This window comes from Notamacropus eugenii, chromosome 5, assembly GCF_028372415.1.
Source record: "Notamacropus eugenii isolate mMacEug1 chromosome 5, mMacEug1.pri_v2, whole genome shotgun sequence".
Classification (NCBI taxonomy): domain Eukaryota; kingdom Metazoa; phylum Chordata; class Mammalia; order Diprotodontia; family Macropodidae; genus Notamacropus; species Notamacropus eugenii.
Genome location: NC_092876.1, coordinates 429,911,052 through 429,935,814, shown reverse-complemented (window position 1 = coordinate 429,935,814; position 24,763 = coordinate 429,911,052). Strand labels below are relative to the sequence as shown.

The following is a 24,763-nucleotide window of genomic DNA, read 5'->3' as shown; positions in this document are numbered from 1 at the left end:
TAAATTAGATTTGATTGTGATATATATGCCAGCTTCGCAGTGCTCTCCATCACTGCAGTCACTCCAGAAAAAAAAACAAAAAAACACGTATCCAGCTCTGACTTCAGTCAGCAGGCCTTCACTTGCCAGCCATGTTTCTCTCAGAGCTGCTATTTGGATGTGATACCTGCTGAGTTCTCTCGCAACAAGAGCTGTTCATCTTTCAGGTCTACTGGATTTGGGGATGTCCATAAACACATGCACATTCCATGTACCAGTGGGGAGTGGAGTCATCTTCGCAAAAATGTCTACGTATTTTTTGTGTGTTTTGACCATAGTGTTATAGTAAGCAGGCCAAGGTTGGGTGAAGCAGGCAATTTTTAGGGCACGTCTTCAAAGCCCTTCCTCATGCTAGTAGACAAGTCCAATTCATACTATACATGTACTACACACACACATACTCACATATATGAAAATATATAATGTGTGTGATATTAGTTACAGTAGGAGTTGTTACAACATGAGAAAAAGAAAAGTGGCAAAGAAGCGAAGAAATTCATTAGACAAAATTCAAGAAAGACAAGCGCAGTAGAACTGATAACCTCAGATTATCTCTAATTGAATGCACAACTTAAGGGGAACAAGCAGGGTGAACTACAGATCTTGATGCAAGGAGACAGATCTGACTTCACTGGCATCACCTGTATTTGATGACATTCAAGACGAGGAGATGAAGAGGCACATAAAGGACAGAATAGGTAATGAAGGGGGTGGGGTAGGATTTCATACTGAGATAATACTCATATAAGGATCTCTACGAACCTGCGTAAAAGCACAATAGACGACATATAGGTAAAGGTCAATAAAAGCAGAAAATAGCTCAATCAAGGATGCTACAGACCATCTAGACAGAAAGAACCAGATGATAAGTTTGAAAAATCGATCAGATCACAGTCATGGCATAGACACAGGATAAAAACAGGTAGGATTCGATGTCCCAAAATTATACAAGAAGGTTGGAAAACCCTTAAATGATAATATGAAGGTGATGATGATAATTAATAATTATCTAGTGATGAAAGAGGAATAAGTACATTATCTAAAGCAATGCTTATCATTTTTTGTGTGTAAAGGAGCCCTTTGGCAGTCTGGCATTGAATACATAACTATGAATATAATATGAATATAGATAATAACTATGAATATAATGTTTTTAAATGCCTAAAATAAAATATACAGGAAGAAAGAAAACCAACATTTATTAAGCGCCTACTATATACCATTTGTTTTATAAATATTATCCCATTGATTCTCACAACAACTCTGTAAGATGTATGCTACTAGTATTTCCATTTTATAGTTGAAGAAACTAAAGCAGGTGAAAGTTAAATGTTTTGCTCAGATTCACCCTGCTAGCAAGTGTATGATGCTGGATTTGAACGTTGGTCTTGACCCCAGGCCCACACATATACATACATATCTATGTATGTGCATATGAGTGTATAATTGCTATACTATATATAGTTCATATATAAACATACTCTGTATCGTCCACAGTATATATGTAATATGCATATACATATACATACATACATGTATATACAGATGTACATAGTTCATGATGGTGGCAGATGCCTACATAGTTCCCTTCTTTATAGGAACCATGCTGGGTTTTTCCATTCTGAAACATGAAGTCTTCTATTTATTCCTTTCTAATTGTTTTAATAAAGTTTTTTTTTAGATTTTTTTATGGTTCTTGTCATCTCAATCCCATAATTTTCAAATCTCCATAATCAGCAGTTCATGAGTTTCCCTTGCATCTATAGATGGGCTAGGGGTTCTTAACCTGGCTCCATGGATTCTCAAGGGGTCCATGCATAAATTTTAGGAGGTCAATGATTTTTTTTGATAACTACATTTATTGGTTTCCTTTGTTCTCCTGTGGCAGTTGATAGAGCAGTGGGACCAAAGTCAGAAAGATATGGATTCATATTCAGCCTCTGATATTTCATAGCTGTGTGAGGATGAAATCACTTAATCTCTGCCTGCCTTATCATATTGTCATATATATAATGTCATATTATATTGTATCATGCCATATCATATTATAACATATTATATCATAACACAACATATGATATGATGCGACATGGTGTGACATGACATGAAATGACATGACATGACGATATTTGTGTATGATGTAGATTAAGATAGATGGTGTATATTGATATAGATGATGATAGAGGTAGACATATCTGAATTCTTTTGACCAGGAACTACTGAAAGTGTGTAGATCACCCTTAAGGTATACAGCCTAAAAAGCTATATAGGCTGCTGCTCACGTAGCAGTTGGAACTCACATAACTCAGGTGAATCTATTTGTCCAGTCCTGGCATGTCACACCACACATAAGAACAAGTAAGTAAATTTCATTTGCCAGAGTCACTCAGCAGTAACTAGATATATAAAACCAAAAGAGCAACTTTGTTCAATCTGTCTCTCCGTATAAACTCTCCCACAAATATATTGTCTCCTAATAATCCATTCCCTGAGGGGCTGGAATAGATCTTCCATTCCCTGAGATGGGGCAGTAGGATCTGAAAGGCAACTGATGACATAGTAGATAGAGTGCTAGGTTTTGATCTGGGAAGACCTAAGATAAATCTCACTTCAGATACTTTTAGGCCTTTTACCTCTCTCAGTCTTAGCTACCTTGTCTGTAAAATGGCACTATTTATAGTACCTAATTCACGGGATTATTGCGACGATCAAGTGATATTTGCAAAAATGCTCTGTGAAGCTTAAAAGTGATATATAGACAATAGATAATACTATTATTGCTGTTATAGGGATGGACTAAGTCTGTTACTTTTCTCCTCATCACGCAGTAAGGCCATCTATTCAGACTATGAAGATGATAAAAATCTTAAGTTCTATCTTTTACTTATTATAATGGGAGATGAAAAACTCCCAGTACAGGCAAGCATTTCAAATTAAGTTCCTACAAAGGAACTAACAGCAACTCCAACTAGAACTAAGCAGCCTGATATGAAATTTCAGACCCTGGCAAACAAACTTATAGATCTGGAAAGACAATTAAACTTTCCAGGAACTGAATACCCTCTGGGCTTCAGAGTGGGACAAAAAAATAGGAAAAAAGATAATAATCCCTTTCTAGATCCCACTTATATGATTAAGGAAAGCAGGTATTACTTTTAAATGCTTATGTTTCACTGTTAAATCTGTTTGTATGTATGAATTAGTTGTCTGAACACATCTTTATGTGAATGTAATTTCTTTGACAGAATGTAAACTCTGTGAGGCAGGGTTTTTTGGCTTTGTACTTCCAGTGCCCATGAAGTTAACAGAAATCTACGCCTAACTAAAATTTGGTGAGTAGCCTGGGGAAGAAAGAAAAGCACTTCCAGGATCAGGAGTTGGGAGGAATCCCTTTACCACATGTCCCCGACAAATCTGCCTCACTACCATTATATTTTATTTGTCTACCCTTTCCATGAACTCCATGTGTATTTGTGAATAAGTTTGCCTCCAGGTTTACAAAAGAATATTCTGTTGTACTTTCTCAATAAATGCTTTTCTAGAGAGGATTTGGGGAAGATGGCAGCTTAAACCAGAAAACTTGCAACTCTCCAAATTTCCTCCACAAAAAACAAAAAGACAGAATATTGCCTCCCAGTGAATGTAGAGCAGCAGAAATTTGCAGGAGGTGGGGTAAAGCAGCTGAGTGAAGTGCAAACACCTCCAGGCTGATTCTTTGGAGTCAACAAACAGCAAGACCTGGGAGCAGCTGGTTTGGGCTGCAGCCTCTGCCTCAGAAACTTTCACGTCACAGACAGAATTGGAGGTCAGACAGCTACCGTTGTCAAGGGATGTCAGGTGCAGTTGTGTTGACCAGATGGGGTCCCAGGTTTCTGCCACGGAGGAAAAGAAGTTAGCACATGCTTGGTGAGTGTGATGACCAATGGCCACTTGGAAGACAGCAGAGACCCTGGTTTCAGTTCCAGGGCAAAGAAGAGAGTGAAGTTTGCAGCCACCAGGGGGACCACAGGGAGCAGTGCAGTGGAGGTTGGGGGCCCTAGCCATGGCTTCAGGGTGGAGAGGAATGCCCAAGGTTGGGCCCCAGGATCAGAGCTCAGAAAATAAGAGTAAGAAGGACCTGTGGCTTGGGGTATCATTTCACATATCTCTGGACTAAAACTTGATTATAATAATAGCTACTAAAAACAAACTAAAAATTAGTAAGCAAAGGAGAAAGAACCCAACCATAGATAGCTACTATGGGAATAGAGAAGATCTGGGTTTACATTCAGTGGAGGATAATGGAGTTAAAAAAGCCACTTCTTCTTGAATGAGAAATGTCCAGTGGTCACAAGCCCAAAAAGAGCTCTTGAAAGAACTTAAAAAAGACTTTAAAAATCATATAAGAGAGATCAAGGAAAATTTATTTTTTAAAAAAGTGCAATCCAAGAATATCAAGAAAAGTATGAAAAGAAAGTCAATCCAACTAGAAATAGAAAATCAAAAATTTATGGAAGAAAATAATTCCTTGAAAACTAGAATTGGGCAAGAGGAAGCCCATTATAAGACAAGAAATAATAAAACAAAATCAAAAGAATGAAAAAATAAAGAGAATGTAAAACATTTCATCAGAAAAACAATTGCTCTGGAGAACAGATCAAGGAGACATAATACAAAAATAGTTGGACTACCTGAAAGATATGATCAAAAAAAGGATCTTGATAAAACATTACAAGAAATTATCAAGGAAAATTGCCCTGAAGTTCTAGAACAAGAAGGCAAAGCATAAAGAAAAAAAAAATCCACTGATCACCACCTGAAAGAGATCCCAGGAGAAAATCTCATATGAACATTATAGCCAAGTTTCAAAGTTCCCAGGTTAAGTAAAAAATAGTGCAAGCAACAAGAAAAAAAATTTAAACATCACAGAGCTACAATAAGGATTACACAAGACCTAGCAGCTACTACTTTGAAGGAATGTAGGTCTTGGAATACTATACTTCACAGAGCAAAAGAGCTGGGGTTATGACCAAGGGTAACTTATTGTAACAGCAAGTCCACTAGCACACCCACGATGGCCTGCTAGCACAGAATCTTTGATCTGCTTTATAAAGGAAAGACAGCTTCAAAGGGCTTAACAATTAAACATATATAAGTCATTCACTAGTTTAGGGGAAAGGTCTACACTGACCATGGAGAAAATACAGAGAAAATACAAGCAAAGAAATTATCACAAAGATCAATAGACAGGGCTCCAATTGTCTGACAAGGTAATGCAACCATCTACAAACACCACTGTACAGGGGAGCACCAGCAACATCTGAGTAGTGGTGGGGCTCTTAACAAACAGCTACACAGAGTCCCATCAGGGAATCAAAAGGTCCTACTCATAAGAAAACCCCCAAAGCAAAATACCAACCTCCCAGTATAAATAATTTTCAACTAATAGACTCAGAGCCAGAAGGCATCACAACCCATGTGACTCAGCACAGTTGTGAATCACCCTTCAGATGTTTTCAATTTAGGCTGAACCTAGGAAACTGAACTCCAAAAAGAAAAAAGCAACATTTCCATTTTGCTTGCTTTTAGTTTGACCCAGCAAAATTAAGAATAATCCTGACTGGAAAAAAAAAAAAAACACATTTAACAAACTGAAACACTTTCAGGTATTTGTGACAAAAAACAGCAGAAGTTAGTGGAAAATTGACATGTAAGATCACAGAGAAATAGAAGATAAACATTAAAGACCAATTATAAGGGATTCAAGAAGGTCAAATTGTTTACTTCTTACATCTCACACACACACATATATATGAGTTATAAGTACTCTTGTGACTGTCATCATTATTTGGGTACTTTGAAAGAAAGGCTTGGGCTGAGTGGTGTATGATGGGGTGATTCCAATAAAATAAAACTGTAGAGAAAAATGAAAAGGACTGGTTATTTCATACAAGTGCATGAAAGGAAGAACTGATACAGAAGAAGGAAGTGGGGGGAAAGGATGGATAGTGCTAGAACCTTACTCTCATAAGGAATGGGTTAAAGAGGGAGAACCATGAAATCTAGATGGGGTATAAAAATCCCCTAAACAATGAGGGAAAAGGGAACTGAAAAAGGGAAGTTTGGAAAAGGAGTGAATTGGGGGGGAGAGGGGAGAATAAGTTCAGTTTTGGACATGTTGAGTGTATGAGACATCTAATTTGAAATGTCTGATACATAGTTGGTGATATAGAACTAGAGTGTGGGAGAGACAACCAGGTGTGGACACATATATCTCAAAGTCATCAAAAAGAAAATTAAGGCCACGTGAGCTGAAGAGATAACCTGAAGAGAAAGGGTAGAGGAAGAAGACAACCCAGAACAGAGGCTTGATGTTCACTTACAGTTAGAGGGAAAGATAGGGATACTATTCCATCAAAGTCCCTATTAGAAAATATTTATTATAAAACAGGAATTTTTGCAAATGAAAGAGAATGTTGTGTGAACTGCAAAGTACTATTTAATGTGAGCTATTAAATTATCATTATTAGTGTTCCTCTTTCTATTACTAATTAACTATGAATCTTTGGGCAAGTCATTTCAACTCAATTTCCACAGGAGCAAAACTGAAAGGGTAGGACTATTAAAACTAGATGTTCTTCTAGGTGACTTCTACCTCTAAAAGTCTAAAAGTCTACGACAGAAATCTATGACCTTGGATGCATTTTCTATATTATTAAGTATGACCTTCCTAACACATGAAATATGAATGAGAAAAGACAAAACTACGTTGAAATGAGAAGGAAGTGATTCCATATAACCAATAAAACAGATGACCAACTCAATCTGAATATTTTTTAAGATACCAGGCTTATCTGAGTGAGAAAATATAGATTAAATTGAAGGCAACATAGATACAAAAACAAAAAAACCTGTTTGTAATAATAACTCTCCCAGCAGGAATTCCATAAACATTGCTAAGAAAGAGAATGAAGATCTCAGCACTCCACCAACCAAGCTTTTTACACAGCATAGTTGCTACACCAAAGTAATGGGGGGCGGATGGGAATACATTCTATGGTGTATGTGTAGAGATGGGACTCAAGGGGAATCCCCATGGAACATGTCCTGAGCTGCTCTGGCTACTTCCAGGTGGTTGTATGTAATGGAGCACTTTAACATTTGGACACTTTGAGATAATGAAACCATTCCCTTACAGGTCCCTTGATCTCATAATGGAGGCAAGGAGTATCTGCACCAAGCAGATTCGTACCTAATACAGGAAGAACTACTCACTTGGTAGTATTTAAAAGGGGGAACTCTCCCTCCCTTACTCCATATTTAAAAGGGGGAACACTCTCCCTCCCTTACTCCATAACAATTAGCATGCAAGTCTATCTCTCTTGGGTTTCCCATGAGAAAAAATCCATGTTCCCCCACCTTAATATATGAATGATTTGTGCAGACAACAGAAAACACATGCCTTGCCTATGCAGCCTTGAGTCCAGGTCTTGGAGCTGCTTCTGCTGTTGTTTCTTTCATGGGTATAGATGACTGAGCAGCAATCCTGAGATGTACAACTCCAGACAGGTGCTCCTGGGTCCTCAAATGGATTCTGAGAGGAGCCCTTGACAACTACTAGAATTTTACTTGGAGAAAATGACTGGAGACAGAACCTGGCTTGCCAGAAGATATGGCCCTCCAGGAAACAGCTTGAATAGTACAATGCTGAGGTAAAAGTGAAATACCAATTCAGTAGTACTGCAAAATACATCATACATTTTTAAGTATCAAAACTTCCTAATATGAAACTTATGTACAAGAGGTAAAGCAATTGAAGTTGCCTCCATAGGCTAAAGCACCAATAATCCTAACAAGGCGACAAGTGGATGAATTAATGGCAGAGAAAATAATCCTTAATTCTTAATGCTCTCACTCAGCACCCCCTCCTCTACCAGCCCCCACACTTTGATCAATGTTCAGCTGTTGCAGTTATGCCTGACTCTTTATGACTCCATTTGGGATTTTCTTGGCAAAGATAATGGAGTGGTTTGTTATTTCCTTCTCTAGCTCATTTTACACACAAGGAAACTGAGGCAAACAGGGCTAAGTACTTGCCCAGGGTCACACAGCTAGTATCTGAAGTGGGATTTGAACTCATGAGGATGAGTCTTTCTAACTTCAGGCCTAGCACTCTATCCATAGCCCCACCTGGCTGCCCTAGTTATAAGTTAGTGCTGCAGTTTTTTTGTCAATGTGCACTTGTGAATCTGTGGTGTTTTTATAAAGAGGATATAAATAAACAGCTGTTCTATAACTGATTTATGTTGTACATTGAATGCCTTTCTCCTTCTTGCTTGATGCAACGCTCAACACAATCCAAACTTAAGCTCTAAGTAATTCTTTTCTGTGGTAGTGGTACAAAAAAGCAGAGCATTCAAGAAAGATTGAGCCTGTATCTTTAGGGGCTCAGACCCCCGCACCCCAGGACTGAACACCATCTATGTGCATGGGTCAAGAACTAGAAGCCCCTTAAAAAGGTAAAGGGAGAGCACCTTAGCCCCACCAAATGCATCAGCAATTCGGTACTGTACTGTTACTCCAAAATATGGCATGTGGTTATCCACATATAAAACTGATAAAAACCCTTCGACCTCCAAATGCTAGTGACAACTACCTAAAAAACAGTTAGCTTTGCTCACCCTGATGCTTTATGACTGAGGTGAGCCCTCATTTTCCTCTTATAGTATCTCTGCCTTGGAAATACAAAAGTTTTGCAATATTAAGGATTTCTGGAAATCAACTTGTTGGGTAACATGAAATGCCTTATTCTGGTGAGTTAAGAGAGAGGAAAGGAGCTTAAGAAAAGACAAGAGAGGAAGTAAGGAAAAGAAGAAGAGGAAAAAAAAGAGGGAAAAGACTGTGTGTGGTCCTAGCTGACAGGTTTGCAGAAAATAAGAAAACAAGTCTGTCATTTTTTAAATCCTGAGACGCACAATTCACTGTTGTTAAAATAAAAAATATCTTATTCTACAACAGTCATAACATCATAAGACTAATCTCTTGTTACAAGAGACCTTTCATAAAATAGGTAGAATTCTGTAGACTAAAATCCTACAAAGTCATCCTAGAAGAGACGCAAAATTCTCAAAAAATGAAATTCTGAAAGAAAAAAAGTCAACTGTGACAAGAAGAAACACTGGCATGAGTTTATAAACTGACTGATGTGTCCACATGGAGATCTTAACAAGAAATTTAGACTTCAAAAAGTTATAAATAGAAGATGAAAGCAAGGTCAGGTAACAGAATGTGTCCCAAAATATGGCCTAGTATAATAAGAACAGTATCGGGGTGCTAATGCTCAAAAGGAACTGAAGTTTACAAAGAAAACGACAAAAAGGGAGTTTCAGTTATATTGGGGAAAAGAAGAGGCTCAAATAAGGAACAAGACCACTTACTGTTCAAGGAGAGGGGATAACTGTCGACAGAATTTGGCTGGAGAATGGATTGGAGTGGTGAGACTAGAGGCAGAGCAGATTATTGCAGTGATTTGGCCATGAGGTAATGATGACCTGCGCTAGATTGGTGGCAGTGTCAGAAGAGAGAAGGGGATGAATTCAAGAAATGTTGCAAAGGTGACACTGACAGGCCTTGGCAATAGATTGGATATGGGGGATGAAAGACAGTGAACAGTCCAGGACAACTCCTAGGTCATGAAGGACCAGGAGGAAAGTGTTGCCCTCTACAGTAACAGAGAAGGTAGGAGAGGAGAAGGGTTTAAAGAGAAAGCTAATAGTTCTGCTCTGGACACATTGAGTTTAAGATGTCCACTGGACATCCAGTAGATGTCTGAAAGGCAGTTGGAGACAATGAGACTAGATGTCAACATAGAAGCTAGGGCTGGAAAGGTAGATTTGAGAATCATCAGCATAGGAAGCTACTGTGATCATCAAGAGGGAGAAGAGAAGAGGGCCCTGGACAGAACCGTGTGTGACATTCATGATTAGTGGGAGTGATCTGAATGAGGATTCAGCAAAGGAGGCTGAGAATGAGTGGTGTGATAGGTAGAAGAAGAACCAGGAAAAGGTGATCAATGAGGTCAAAAGAGGTGGAGAAGTTGAGATGAATAAGGATTAAGAAGATCATTACATTTGACAATTAAGAGATCGCTGGTAACTTTGGAGAGAGAAGCTTTGGTGGAATGATGGAAGTCAGAAGCCGGATTCTAAAGTGTAAAGAAGAGGGTGGGAGGAGTTGAAGTGGAGGTACTCATTGTAGTCAGCCTTTTCAGTGAGTTTAGCCACAAAACACAAAAGAAATATAAGATGATAGCTAGAGGGGAAGGAAAGACCAAGTGAGGGTTTTTTGAGGATAAGGGAAGACATGGGCATGTATGTGGAAAGTGTGGGAGAAGTCAGTAGACAGGGAGAAACTAAAGATAAATGATAGAGTGAGGATAATGAGGGGGCAATCTGCTGGAGGAGATAAGATGGGGTGGGACCACTTAAGCAGGTCAAGGGGTTATCCTTGATAAAGAGTAAGGTTACCTCTTCATGTGAGACAGGAGTGAAAGAGATAGTGGCAGAAGGTATATGAATGATAATAAGAGGGGAGAAGAGGGAGTTCATGGCAAATGACCTCAATTTTTTTCTGTCAAGAGGGTGGGAAAAGTGTGAACCATGAGCAGTTTGAGAAGGAATGAAAAGATTTGGAAGAACTGCTATGGAGCATGTGATAATGAGTTTATAAGGGAATTAAAATAGGACTGCCTAGCAGCAGTGGGGGCCCAGTTGAGATTGTGTAACATAAATTAGTAGCAGTAAATTAGAACAACTATAAGACTTTTTCCATCTATATTCAGCAGTACATGAATAGGAGCAAAAGTGGCAAATGGTGGGAATGATCCAAGGCTGAGACTTAGCGGAGTGCAATTGGAAAAAGGGTAAGGGGGTTAGGAACTCAAGAGATGAAGGCAATGTAGTGTTGAAGTGGTCCACCAAAAGATAAAAATGGGGAAAAGAAGAGAGACCAGCTAGTGCAGAGGTAACGACATGGGAGATGACTGAGGGGTCAAGGGACTGGAGGTGACAGTGTGGATGAAGAGTATAGTTTGATAAGGGACATCATGGGAAAAGGTAGAAAGCCAATAAATTATAGATGGATAAGGAGATTTCAGAATTCATAAACATGAAGCTGGTACATCTGTGGGTGGATGACAAGATCAAGGGGGTATGACCATCTTTGTGCAGAGATGAGGTGAGGTGAAAGAGTAGCTCATGGGAAATGAGGAGGTTGAGAAACTACTACAGGATTTGAGGGACAATCAACATGTATACTGAAGTCCCCTAATATAAGAACAGGAGTTGGGGAGAAGAGAAAAAATTGTGAGCTACATACTGAAATCATTGAAAAAGAAAAGGAAGTAGGCTAGAGGTCTGCAGATAACAACTACCAAGATTTTGACTGGGTAGTAAATATGAATTGCATGAGACTCAAAGGAAGAGAGATTACTGAATAACAGAAGTAGGAAGAAACCCTGGAAGTGGTCATGGAGACTAAAGAATATTCCAACTTCCCCACCCTGACCCAAGTGAGCCAATGGGAATGAGTGAAGGTATATCCAGTACTGGAGAAAATGGTAAGGTGGGCTGTGTTACCCACAAGGAGTCAGTTTTCAGTAACAGCTAAAAGATGGAAGGAGAGGGAGAGGAAAAGGTTTAGGATGAAGGAAAGTTTGTTGCCTGTGGAACAATTCCAGAGGGCTCAATGGAAGGGGTAAGTTTGGTTTGAATGTTGGGGTGGGGACATTGAGGGAAATTGGGAATAAGGAAGCAAGTGGTGGGGCATGGGAAACAGGGTTTCGACCTACAACAGTTCAGAGTCAGTGGGATGTGAAGGGGATGACCAGGTATGAAAATGTTCATCATTGAGTGGACAGCACCACTCCTCTTCTGAAAGGAGGTTAGACTTCAGGCTGGAGACAAGAAGGTACACAGTCAGATTGGAGGCCCCATTTCACTATTTCTCTTCCCTCTGAAGACTGGGGATTAGGAAGGAAACAGTGCAGCAGGACACTGAAGTTGAACCTGTACAGCTGGAAAAGGAAATTCCCTCTCCCCACTAACTTTCCTCTTCCACTTCCTTCAAGAGGCAGGCACAGCAAGAGATGGAAGACTTGAGATCAAAGGAAAGTCAGGTCTGCTCCTCTTTATACTGGAAGTTCTCTACATTACAATTGGGAGATAAGGCTGGCAGCAGGATGGGGAAATTGCCTTGAGCTAGCACAGATGGAGTCAGCCCACCCCAGGCCCTTGCTACCTTCCCCTGGTCTTCCCACATGCAACAGGAGATGGAGAGCTGATAATCAGAGGAAGGTCTCACTCCTCTTCTCACCTAAGCCTGGATAGAGTTCAGGAAGTGCAGCAGGAAATGCTAAGACCATTGGTTCATGGGGAAGTTACTCTGGGGCAGATGGAAGTCATGCAGCCCTATATCACCTCCTTGTCACCTTCTTTTAGGAGATACATATACACCAGGAGATGAAAGGTGCCCATCAGAGAGAAGAGGGCCTATGATAGAGCCCTAAGGTAAACCCACAGAGAGAGATGGCACAAAGATGATGATCCAGAAAAAGAAGATTTCAATGAGTGAGTGAATGAATGAATGAAAAACAAAATTATTAATCACTTTCTTTGTGCCAAGTACTGTGTGTGCTCAGTACTAGGAATACAAAAAGAAAGGGGGTAGAAGTCTCTACTCTCAAAGCGTTTCCATTGCAATTGAAGGAACCAGAACAGATAGGAGGTTTCAGATACAGGACAGACGAAAGGGATCAATGGCCCAACTGGAATGGGAGCTCCGCTCTGGGAGAGCAGGAAATGTCTCATTTTTCTATTTGTATTTCATATGCAAATAAATCATGGAGATTGGAGGAGAACCAGAAGACAGCAGTGTCCTCAATACCATGGAAGGAGAGTATTTAGAAAGAGACAGCTCGCACTTCAAAATACCATAGAAATGTCAAGGATGATAACTAAAAAGGCAATCGAATCTGATAATTAAAAGGTTTCTGGCGTCCATGATGAGGGCAATTTCAGGGCAGCAGTGGGGGCATAAAGCATACTGACACAAGTTGAAAAGTGAGTGGGAGATAAGGCAAAGACAGCAATGAGCATAGATACTTTGTTTTGTTTAGTTTTCCTAGAAGTTTGGCTGTGAAAAGTAAAATACATCTGAAAAAGATCTGAGGATTTTAGTGAACCACAAGCTTACTTTGATCACCATCTTCAAGAATTTGAAAGGCTATCAAAAGAAAACACAGTTCTTTTGTACTTGCCTTTCTCCAGTCTCCAAAGGGTTTTTATCAAAGTGCAATGAATTTTTTTGAAAATTTTTTGTTTCTTTTTTCTTGTGGTTTCTCCCATTGGTTCTAATTCTTCTTTACATATCATACCCCATCTTCAGGTGGTGGTAGGGGAGACACGGAGAAAATTTGGAACTCAGTCATATGAAAGAGAATGTTGAAAACTAAAAATAAATTTTTTAAAAGTGCAATTAATTTATTGCAGTATTTTTATCACAGATTAAAACTAGAATTGACCTTAGAACTCCAGTCCAACCCCATCATTTTACAAATGAGGAAACTGAGGCACAGAAGGGTTAAGTGATTTGCCAAGATCATACAGTAAGTTCCAAAGGTGGAATATGTAACCAAGTTCTCTGATTCTAAAGGTTGCATGTGATTTGAATGCAGACTTGTGTTAGACTGTAAATGCTTTAGAAATTCTGAGATGGAAAGATTGCTGAGGGCTGGGGTTGGGGGGAGGGAGTTAAAGCTTTGTAGATAGCCAGAAACACCATGCAGATTTTGACAGGCAGTGAGAAAGCTGAGATAACCAGTTCATATGAATATGGTTCAAGAAGGAGCAGAGGATTCTGGGAGCAGTCTATAAGCATTGTTTACTGCATTTCTAAATGCCAAGTTAAGTGTGCACAGTGCTAGGAATACAAAGAATGGCAAAAACCAATTCAAGGTCTCAAGGAGCTCACCATCTAATTGAGGGGACACCATGTAAACAGCTATGTACAAACAAGATCAGTAGGGGATATATTGAAGATAATCTCAGAAGGAAGGCATTAAAATTGACCACGAATGGGAGATGCTTCTTGTAGGTCACAGGATTTTAGCTGGGGCTTGGAGGCAGCCAGAGAAGCCTGAAGGTAGAGATGAGGAGAGAGAATATTCCAGGCATGGGAGGGGGCAGGGGAAGGGGAGAGGGTGGGAATAGCCAGATAAAATGCTCAGAGTCGGGAGATTAATTGTATAGTACAAAGAACAACATGGTGGCCAGTGGAAGATAAAGTTAAATAAAAAATAAAAAGAAATTTTTAAAAAGTAGAACCAGGTGATGTAGAATCTTTACTGTTAATTTGATATGTTTCGATTCAATATAATTCAATGAGCCTTTATTAAGTGTCTTCCTAAGGCTCTGGAGATACAAAGATAAAAAACAAACAATTCCTGGCCTTCAGAAACTTAATTTTGTTTTCATTGGCTGAGGAAGCAGCTCCAGGCACCTTTGAACGACCATTTGGGACCAAATTTAATGGACAACAGAGAGCTTTGTAGGTCAACTACACTTTCCTGTAAAAATATAACCCAGTGATTTAAAGACAGAATTTCAGATAAGATTTCTCCTAGTATAAAGGTCTTACTATATGATGACTGACAATCTATAATCAAACTATAATTTATAGTCAAACAAAATCAAAGGTGGTCTACTGTACAAAGCATATGGTAAAACCAACTTTTAATTTATATACATCTCACATTCAGTGATTTTCCTACATATATAAATAACATACATAATGGAGAGTCTTATATAAAGGTCTAATTAAACAATTTTTCTTAATTACATATTTTGTCTCTTGAAAAAAATTACTAAGTAGGGAATGCATCCAGTGATTCATCTTCACAGCATTAGAGAATTTTGAGAATTAGCAGGGACCTCAGCCAGGACCTAATCCAACCCAAACATGAAAGGCCTAGTACAGTTTACCTGACAAAGAGTCAACCACCCTCAGTTTGAAGCCTCAAAGGAAGGAGAACCCACTAAGTCTTTCAGGAGGGAAGGAATGAGTATTTATAGGGCACCTATTATGTGCCAGACACTGTGCTAAAGCACTTTTATAAACATTATCTCATCTGTTCCTCTAGAAGCAGCACACTCCTCTTCTAGAGGACTCTAATCAGGAAGTCTTTCCTGACATCAAGCCTAAATTTGCTTCTTAAGACACTTCTACCCATTGTTCCTGGTTCCAAACAGAAGAAAGCTAATTAATTCCTCTTTCATATCATGACTTTTCAAATACTTCCATATAATTATTATTCCTTTTGGGGCAGCTAGGTGAGTAGTGCATGGAATGCTAGGCCTAGAGGCAGGAAGACTCATCTTCCTGAGTTCAAATTTGACCTCAGACACTTACAAGTTGTATCACTCTAGGCAAGTCACTTAATCCAGTTTGCCTGTTTCCTTATCTGTAAAATGAGCTGGAAAAGGAAACAGTTGGCCACTCCAGTATCCTCACCAAGAAAATCCCAAATGGGGTCGCAAAGAGTTGGACACAACTGAACAACAACAATGATCATGCCTTTCACCTGTCTTGCGTTATCTCTTCTAGGGAATAAACATTCCTAGTTCCTTCAGCTGATCCCCCTATCCCATGAACTCCAGGCCTTGTTGCCCACTCTGGACTCTCCTCATCTTATCCATGTCCTTCTTAAACTATGGTTCCCAGAAATGTACACAATAGTCCAGATAAGATCTGATAAGGCCAGAATTCAGAGGAAATCTTGCCTGCTTAGTCCTGGAAGCCACAGCTCTCTCAATAGAATCATGTTCCCCAGGTTCTGTTGGCCACAGCATCCCACCACTGAGTCTATTTGGGCTCAAAATATACTAAAACCTTACATCTTTTTTTCATAAAAACTAAAGTCTAATATCTCTTTTTAGCAATGCAAGGATCCAAGACAACTTCAAAGGACCCATGATGGAAAATGCTGTCCATATCCAGAAAAAGGACTATGGAGTCTGAATGAAGACTGAAGGACGTTATTTGATCTCTCTGTTTTTTTCTTTCTTTCTCATGATTTCTCCCATTGGTTCTAATTCTTCTTCACAACATGACTAAGGCGAAAATAGGTTCAATATGAATGTATATGTAGAGCCTACATCAAATTACATGCCCTCTTGGGTGCAGGAGAGGAGAAAAGGGGAGAAAATCTGGAACTCAAAATCTTATGAAAGTGAATGTTGAAAACTAAAAATAAATGAATATTTTTTAAAAATTACAGTCTAACCATGCCTCCCTCATCTTGTGAAGCTGACTTTTTGAACCCAAATGTGGAATTTACATCTATCCCTTCTGAATTTCTAATTATTAGCTGTCATATACCAACTTAAGTTTTGGGGGTTTTGCTTTTTTGGTTTTGGTTTTTGCTTTTTAACGTATAGAAGGTGGAAGTGAGTTCAGGTAAGTGACGATGGATATAAAACTGTGGCCTGGTCCTATAAAAACAGTGTCAGAAATGCTAAAGGTGAGAAATAAGGTGCAGTTGACAAGGAAAATGAAGGAAAACAAAAAGGGTTGTTTTTTTAAAGCTATCCTGGGAGAAAAAAGGGGGGCCCAATAGAAGGACAGAAGTTTTGCTTGGGGTGGATGCAATGATAATTAACAACAGAGGGAAGGAAGAGCTGTTCAAGTCTTATTTTGCTTCTGTTTTCTATGCTAAAAAATATGACACTTGCCCTGGAAAAGAAAGGACATCAATGACCAAAGGGAAATTGATACCCAAGAGAAGTAAAGAGAGGATGCTAAGACAGAGATCAAAGATGGCAGGGTAGAAACAGGGCCCTGCCAGAGCTTTCTCCCCTCATAAAACCTGTAAAAAATGACTGAACAAATTCTGGACCAGCAGAAGTCACAGAATGATGGTGTGAAGCATGTTTCCAGCCCAAGAAAATCTGGAAGGTCAACAGGAAGGGTCTGTCATGCCAGGCTGGGAGGAGAGTACAGTTCAGCATGAGCTGCACCATCGCAGAAGTAGCTAGAGCATGCCTTAAGGGACTGAATTGCAGATGGCGATGGTGGTTTATAGACTTCTCTACCCACAGAAGTCAGAGACAGCTTCAAAGGTCAACGGGAAGGGTTTCTCACCTGCCTGAGAGGGGAGAGCAGTCTGGCCCCAGCCTTAGCCCAGCTCCAGGATGGCTACAGCCAGGGTTGAAATGAACACGGCTTCCAGAGCCCTCCACTTAACACAGAGTTCAAAAGTCTAGTAATTGGCTGGGAAAATGAGCAAATAGGGAAAAAAACTATAGGTTCTTACTTTGCAAGTGAAGAGGGATTTTCCTATATTATTGACAAGGAAGATCAAAATGTACAACCAGAAGAAGACAGAAGTCAAATTCAAAGCCTCCAAGAAAAATATGATTTGGTCTCAGGTCATGGAAGAGCTCAAAAAGGATTTTGAAAGTCAAGTAAGAGAAGTAGAGGAAAACTGAGGAGATAAATAAGAACGATGCAAGAAAATCATGAAAAATGTGTCAACAGCTTCCTAAAGGAAACTCAAGAATATGATGAAGAAAATAACACCTTTAAAAATAGACTATGTGTGTTCGTCCTTCATTGCCAAAGAAAACCGTACCATCAGAGAAATGATGACATGACTTGCACTTGACTTTGTTTTCAGTGAGGGAGAACTGTGCAAGGTCACCAGCCTCTTTTTCTTCCTGAGTCATCTGGATCCAGTGACCAGATAATTCATCAGGATGACTAGAGACAGCCAAGGATACAATGACAATAAAAGAGGTGGCAGTAGAATCAAGGAGACTTGCAAATGAGTGGGGTATAAGTGACAGAGATGGGAAGGATGACTCCGAAGTTGTGCCTCTGGATGAGTGAAAGGACACCAGGTGTCCTTAACAGAAAGAGAGATATTCAGAGAAAGGGTGTATTGGGGGAAAAGATAACCAAATTATATTTTAGACATGTTGAATATGGGATGCTTATGGGACATCCAGTTTGAAATGTTCAAAAAGCAGTTGTTGATGTTGGATTTCTAGGACTCAGAAAAAAAACAGACTCAACAGATCAATGTGGAAGTCATGTACATAAAGATGATAACAGAACCCACCGAAACTGATGAGGTCCCTAAGAGAGTAATCAGACTTACATTAGCAAAGTAATTGTGATATTGTTATTAATACATGTCAAAGTATATTTATAAAACGTCCTTAGCAGCACAATCAAAACAACATCAATTATAACTCATATTTGGATATAGGAGTGTGTGTCAGGGGTAGGAATCATCTGGTCTGGTCTCCCAAACAACTGCCATGGAACACCATGGAACTTGCAATAATAAATTAGTGAACAGAACCCATAAATGTTGGTTCGAAGAGTCTAGGTATATGAAATATCAAGATATAAATGTGAGTTATTAAGAGCCAAAGGGAGAAAATTAAGCCTATGCTCATTTGGAATGTTTGACACGTACAATAAGTATTTCTGAAACGCATAATTCTCTATATTTTACTGACTCAATATTTCAGGGATATATGACATGTCTTCTGGGAGAATATCTTTCCTGTCTCTAACTTGCAAAGCCTATTCCTTTTTTCTTTCTGGACAGGGTGTCTCCCTCATATATCTGTTTTGCTTTTTTCATATTCAAATTTTTTCCCTTTTAAAGAATCCCTATTGATTTATAGATGATAAGACTGGTTCTGGGAACCCCTTTTCCTTCCTCTATCCAGAAGAGCATGTGGTAATAAGGGAATGACAAGCCCTTTCTCTTCCATAGTGGGTTTACTGATAATAATGAAACAATGGGTTGCTGTTTTTGTTGTTTTGGAGGGGGGAAGGAAGGTTGTGGGGTGGGGAGGGGGGTGGCATAAAGCAGTGATGATCCTGCTCTGGTCAATAAGGCATCATTTGGAGGAAAAAAAATAATAATAAAGGTATGCTTTCCAACCATACTGACTGAAACCCCTCTATACAATAGTAAGTAAACATCACAGTAAGCACAGTAGATCTCCCCAGATACAATATCTCTCCTATAAGCTTTCTGGCGATGAGTCTCTCCATATTTAGCTTGGCTCAACCTAAGTATGTCAGGACATTGCTTAAAACTTTTCCAGCTTGAGCTCTTTGTGCAGTGGTTAAGAACTGGAAATTGAAGGGATATCCATCAATTGGGGAATGGCTGAGCAAATTGTGGCATATGATTGCTATGGAATATTATTGTGTTGTAAGAAATGACAAGCAGGATGATTTCAGAAAAACCTGGAAAGACTTACATGAACTGATGCAAAGAGGAGTGAGCAGAACCAGGAAAATGTTGTTCACAGTAACAGCAACATTGTACAATGAACAGCTAAGAATGGCTCAACTATTCTCAGCAATACAATGATCCAAGAAAAATCCAAAGGACTCATGATGAAAAATACTATCCACCTCCAGAGAAAGAACTATTATTGTCTGAATACAGACTGAAGCATACTATTTTCCCCTTCCTTTCTTTTTGTTTATTTGTTTCTTCCTTCCTTCCTTCCTTCCTTCCTTCCTTCCTTCCTTCCTTCCTTCCTTCCTTCCTTCCTTCCTTCCTTCCTTCCTTTCTTCCTTCCTTCCTTCCTTAGTTCTAGTCTCTCTGTACAAAATGATTAATATGGAAATGTTTTGCATGATACTACATGGATAACCTACATCAGATTGCTTACCATCTCAGAGAAGGAGGGATAGAATTTAGAACCCAAAACATTTTTTAGATGTTAAAAATTAACACTTAATTGGGGGGGGGGGGTAAATATTATTTTTTAAAAAATAAAATAAGGAAAAAGGTTTTCCAGTTTGGTAGAATCTATCAGAACCTGTGCTCTACTCATCATATCCATATGTAGGTGGCATTATGGTATTATGGCTAGATGTGGAAATGAGAAAGAACTGAGTTCCATCTCTGCCAGGTCAGACACCTATTAGCAGTGTGACTCTTCTGACTTAATCTGTCTTTGCCTCAGTTTCTTTCATCTGTAAAATAAGGATAATTAACAACACCTACCTCAAAGGGTTGTTGTGAGGATCAAATAACAACCTATATAAAGCACTCTGTAGACATTCAAGTGCTCTATACATTTCTAGCTATCACTATTATTATTTTTTAATTTGATTTATTTAGTATTTAATTTTTCCCCAGTCATATGTAAAAACAATTTTTAAATTTACTTTTAAAACTTTGAGTTTTCTTCCTTCCCACTCTCCACCCTTCCCCATTGAAAAGGCAAACAATTTTATATAGGTTGTACAGGTGTAGCCATGCAAAACATATCCATAATAGTCATGCTGTATCACTATTATTTTTGAAAGACAATAAGAAGTAATGGATAGAGAGTAGACCTTGATGTCAGGGAGATCTGAGTTCAATTCCTGCATCTGACACACACTACCTGTGTGACTTTAGGCAGTTCATTTCTCATTGCTCCAGAAATCTCTGGAAAAATACGAGGGGAGGAGGAAGCTGAGGTCTAGACTCGGTCCCACAGCTCAAGGCTCAGCCCTCTTCCCACTGCACCATGCTAGATCAGCTGTGAAGGGCATTCCTCACACTGATGAAATCACAAGATTTTTACAAAACACTCTCCTCTCCCTAAAAACAATAAACTTTACATATTGGCATTGGTCCTAATTTTATACCCATAGAGCAAGGTAATGATGCTACAAGAAAGAGGACAAAGGTTTTCATTTACTGATAATAATCAAGAGGCTTAATCTACTGGCCATTATATGTGGAAGGCTTACTTCCACACCTTAATAATTCATATTTAGTGTGTTATTTTCCCCTGTTTTACAGATGAGAAAAATCAGGCTCGTCATACTAGCTAATAAGCATTGGAGGTAGGAACCAGGTATCCTGATTCCAAGTTCAATATTCTCTCTACTAAGTCACAGTGTCTTTATCCAAAATATGAATTTTATAAATATTACCAAAAATATAAAGAAGTACACAGCAGTACACTTAATAACAGGACAGAAAGACGAAAATTCAATTACATTGAAATAGTGAACACACAACAAAAATGTTAGATTGTGAACTCCTTAAAGGCAGGGACTGCCTTTTTCCTCTTTGTGTATCCCCAGCACTTAGCACAGTGCCTGGAACATAAGAAGTATGTACTTAATAAATGTTTACTGACTGTCTAACTATTTGGAATGATTCATTCCCCGAACTATTGGACAAGTAACCTTCCATTTCCAAGTCCCACAATAAAATCCTGCTGGCCTCAAGCAAAAAGTTAATAACTGAAATGTCTTTTAAAAAATCAAATTTACTACAGGCTTTCAGATTAAAAAAAAAATTTCATCTTGACCCACAACACTTTCCCTTTCCACATATTATAACATCTGTAAATGCTAGACTAGGCCTAGAGGACCCCTAAAATAACTTCATGTTATTATCTTTGGAGGATGGTGTTGTCCATTTTTATCACAATGACATTTTAGACCCAAGATCTTTTTTCATGCTCTGGTCTTTTATTATTGAAATAGATGTTTTAATTAATTAGACTGAAATGAAGGCCCATGAAGTTTTCAGGATGTCATTTTATATACACAGAGGATCCAAGAAGATAATGGATTACAAAGGACAGAACCAGATATGTGCGTAAAGGCAAATATTTAACAATATTAGTCTACCCAGGGGGTACAACACACTGTCCATAAACCATAAATCTGAATGTTTCAAGATGAAACCTTTCTAACATAAGTTTTTTATAAAGTAGCTTATACGTGCCTTTTTTTCTGTTACTAGATGGTTGACCATTACCAGAAGAAAAAGTTCAAGAACAAACTCTTCTGTGGAGGAAAAATAAAAAGGATAGAGGATAAGAAAGAAAAAAGGGAGATGGAAGGGAAGAGAGGAGGAAGAGGATGGAAAAGAGCAGGGAGAAGATAGGGAGGCAGAGGGGAGGGAAGAGTGGGAAAGGGGAGAAAGGGAAAGGAGAGAGGAAAGAAAAAGAAGAGAGGAGAGGTGAGATAGGGAGAGGGAGACCAAGGAAAAGAGGAAGGAAGGAAGGAAGGAAGGAAGGAAGGAAGGAAGGAAGGAAGGAAGGAAGGAAGGAAGAAGGAAGGGGAAAGAAAAAGAGGAGAGGAAGAAAGAGAAAGAGGAAGGGAGGGAGAAAGGGAAAACGGAAGAAAGGAAGAATGGGAGGAAAGGAGGGTAGAGGAAGGGATAAAGGGGAAGGAAAAAGAGGAGAGGGCAAAAGGGAAAGAGGGAAGAAGGAAAAAAGAAGGGAGAGAGGAAAAAAGGAAGGAAAAAAGGAAGGAGGAAATGAAGAAAAGAAGGGAGGAAAGATGGGAGAAAAGGAGGATGGGAGGAAGGGAGGAAAGAAAACAGGAAGGATGGGAGAAAAGGAAGGTGAGAGAAAGGGAGAAAAGGGAAGGGAAAAGAAGAAGAGAAGGAGAAAGGGAAAGAGGAAGGAAGAAAGTAAGGATGGATGGATGGGAGAAAAGGAGGATAGTAGGAAGAACAGGAGAAAGGGAAGGTGGAGGAAGGAAGAAAGGGGAAGAGGAAAGGAGGGAAGAAAGAATGAAGGAAAAAAGAAGGAAGGAAAGGAGGGAAGGAAGAAAGGAAGGAAGGATGGGAGAAAGGGAGAATGGGAGGAAGGGAGGGAGAAAGGGGAAGGAAAGAGAGGAAGAGATGGAGAAAGGGAAAGAGGAAGGAAGGAGGGAAGGAAGGAAAGAAGGAAGGAAGGAGAGAAGGAAGGAAGGAAGGAAGGAAGGAAGGAAGGAAGGAAGGAAGGAAGGAAGGAAGGAAGGAAGGAAGGAAGGAAGGAAGGAAGGAAAGAAGGAAGGAAGGAGAGAAGGAAGGAAGGAAGGAAGGAAGGAAGGAAGGAAGGAAGGAAGGAAGGAAGGAAGGAAGGAAGGAAGGAAGGAGGACAAAGTACTTTTTCATTCCTCTTATGTTAATGTATACAGCCGTGACTTGCACAGATGGCACAGAGAGGTGGGGGGCAGGGCTGCTCGGGCATGGGGCGAGCCCACCAACACAAGGGTGGCGGTAGGCTTTACGTGTGCCCCTGCTGACTTTCTCTCACCACGTCGCATTACACACCTAAATCACGTTGGTTCCCTCTGCCCTGGGGGCGCTGCGGCGTTGTGAGACACAAGGAGAGAAACTGAGAGATATTCAAACAACCAAAACCAGCCAACACGCCCCTCTGCCCACGCACTCGGCTGGCAGTGCGCCCGCTCCGAAGAGCGGGGCGGCGGCAGGGCAGCTCGGGGTGGGTGTCCCCCGGAGCATTAAACCGCTCCTGGGGGTGGGCGTTAAGGAGCAGCTGCAGGAAGCCCGCGGTCGTCGCCGGCGTGGGTGCCCTCCAGTGCCCGGCTCCTCTCCGCAGCATGCCCAGCCGGGCCTGTGCCCCTTCTTCCCCAGCCAGCTTTACTCACGTTCTTGTTGAAGGTATATCCCGGCAGCAGCGGAAGGGACATGGTGCGGGGTCCGGGCAGGGCCGAGAGGACGCTGCCGAGAGGCTCCCCCGGAGGCAGAGAGTGCTTAGCGTCCCGTTGCCTAGAGACCGCCTCTGACGTCACCGGGCTGAAGGGGGCGTGGCCTCTTTGGGGAGATTGGTCCCTGACTCCCGGACATGGGCAGGGCTCGGAGGGATTCGTGCCCTTCTGACCCATGCCAGCCTTCCAAAGTTCACTCCGCACTGACTTTCCCAGCTGTGTGTCCCTTCTCCATGTTTGCAAATGAAGCCATACAGATGTGCTCTTTGTAAACCTTAAAATGTGTAAATGTTACTATGTATCACATGATGTGTCAATGTCTGTTGTAATTGTAGAGTTCATTTATTGCCATTATTATCTTATCTTACTCATTCCAGCAACAGTATTCCTCCTAAACATGCGAACGCATCCAGGCTTTCTATCCACCCACCTATGCTCTATAATATAAGCTCTTGGCTCTTAGTAGATGCTTGTTGACGCTTTTCTATTAATTTTCTCCATTTTATCCTGGAGATAGCTTGATTGTACATAGCTGTTTGCATATCGTCTTTTTCCATTAGACTGTGAGCTGGAGAGCATGGATAGTCTTTTACCTTGTAAAAGGTATCTCTTACAACGTATCTAGGGCATTGAGTGCAGTACTTGATACATAATAGAGTTTTTATTGACTGACTCGACTCACACAAACGTGTAGGAAGATTCCCAACTTGTACTTGCACAGACCTGCGTCCTGTGATCACAGGAATATCATGTTTCATCTACACAAAACTGCTACATATTTAATAAATCCACTCGTGGTCACTTTGGAGTTCCAGTCCCAACTATCTCTATTGGATTCTTCCTACTGGAGCTCTCACAGACTGCTCAAACTCAAAATGTCCTATACAGAATTTATCTTTCTCCTCAAACCACCCTTCTTTCTAAATTAGTTCAGAATCATCTTTGACCCTTCGCAGACCTTCCCCCTCCTCCTATATCCAATCAGTTGCCAAGTCCTATGATCTTGTGTTCCCTTTCTCTCCTTCCATATGGTCATTACCATATGGAATCCATCATTACCTTTCACCTGGATTATTTTAATTGCCCCCTGATTGATCTCAAGTCTCCACCTTCTCCAATTCACCATCCACACATTGGCCAAAGTATCCTAAACCAGGAATATAATCATGTTACTCTCCTGTGCAAAGAATTCTAATTCCCC

At 40.0% G+C, this 24,763-nt stretch overlaps 1 protein-coding gene across 1 annotated transcript in view; it reads right to left on the bottom strand.

Annotated features, from left to right (window-relative positions):
- EFHC2 (EF-hand domain containing 2) overlaps window positions 1–23,623 on the bottom strand; it is a 241,234-nt gene extending 217,611 nt beyond the window's left edge. Inside the window, exon 1 of the mRNA XM_072615117.1 lies at window positions 23,503–23,623. Coding sequence (XP_072471218.1) covers window positions 23,503–23,544 — 42 coding nt within the window. The 5' untranslated portion in view covers window positions 23,545–23,623. The remainder of the gene's footprint in view (window positions 1–23,502) is intronic.
- Between the last annotated feature and the right edge of the window lie 1,140 nt (window positions 23,624–24,763).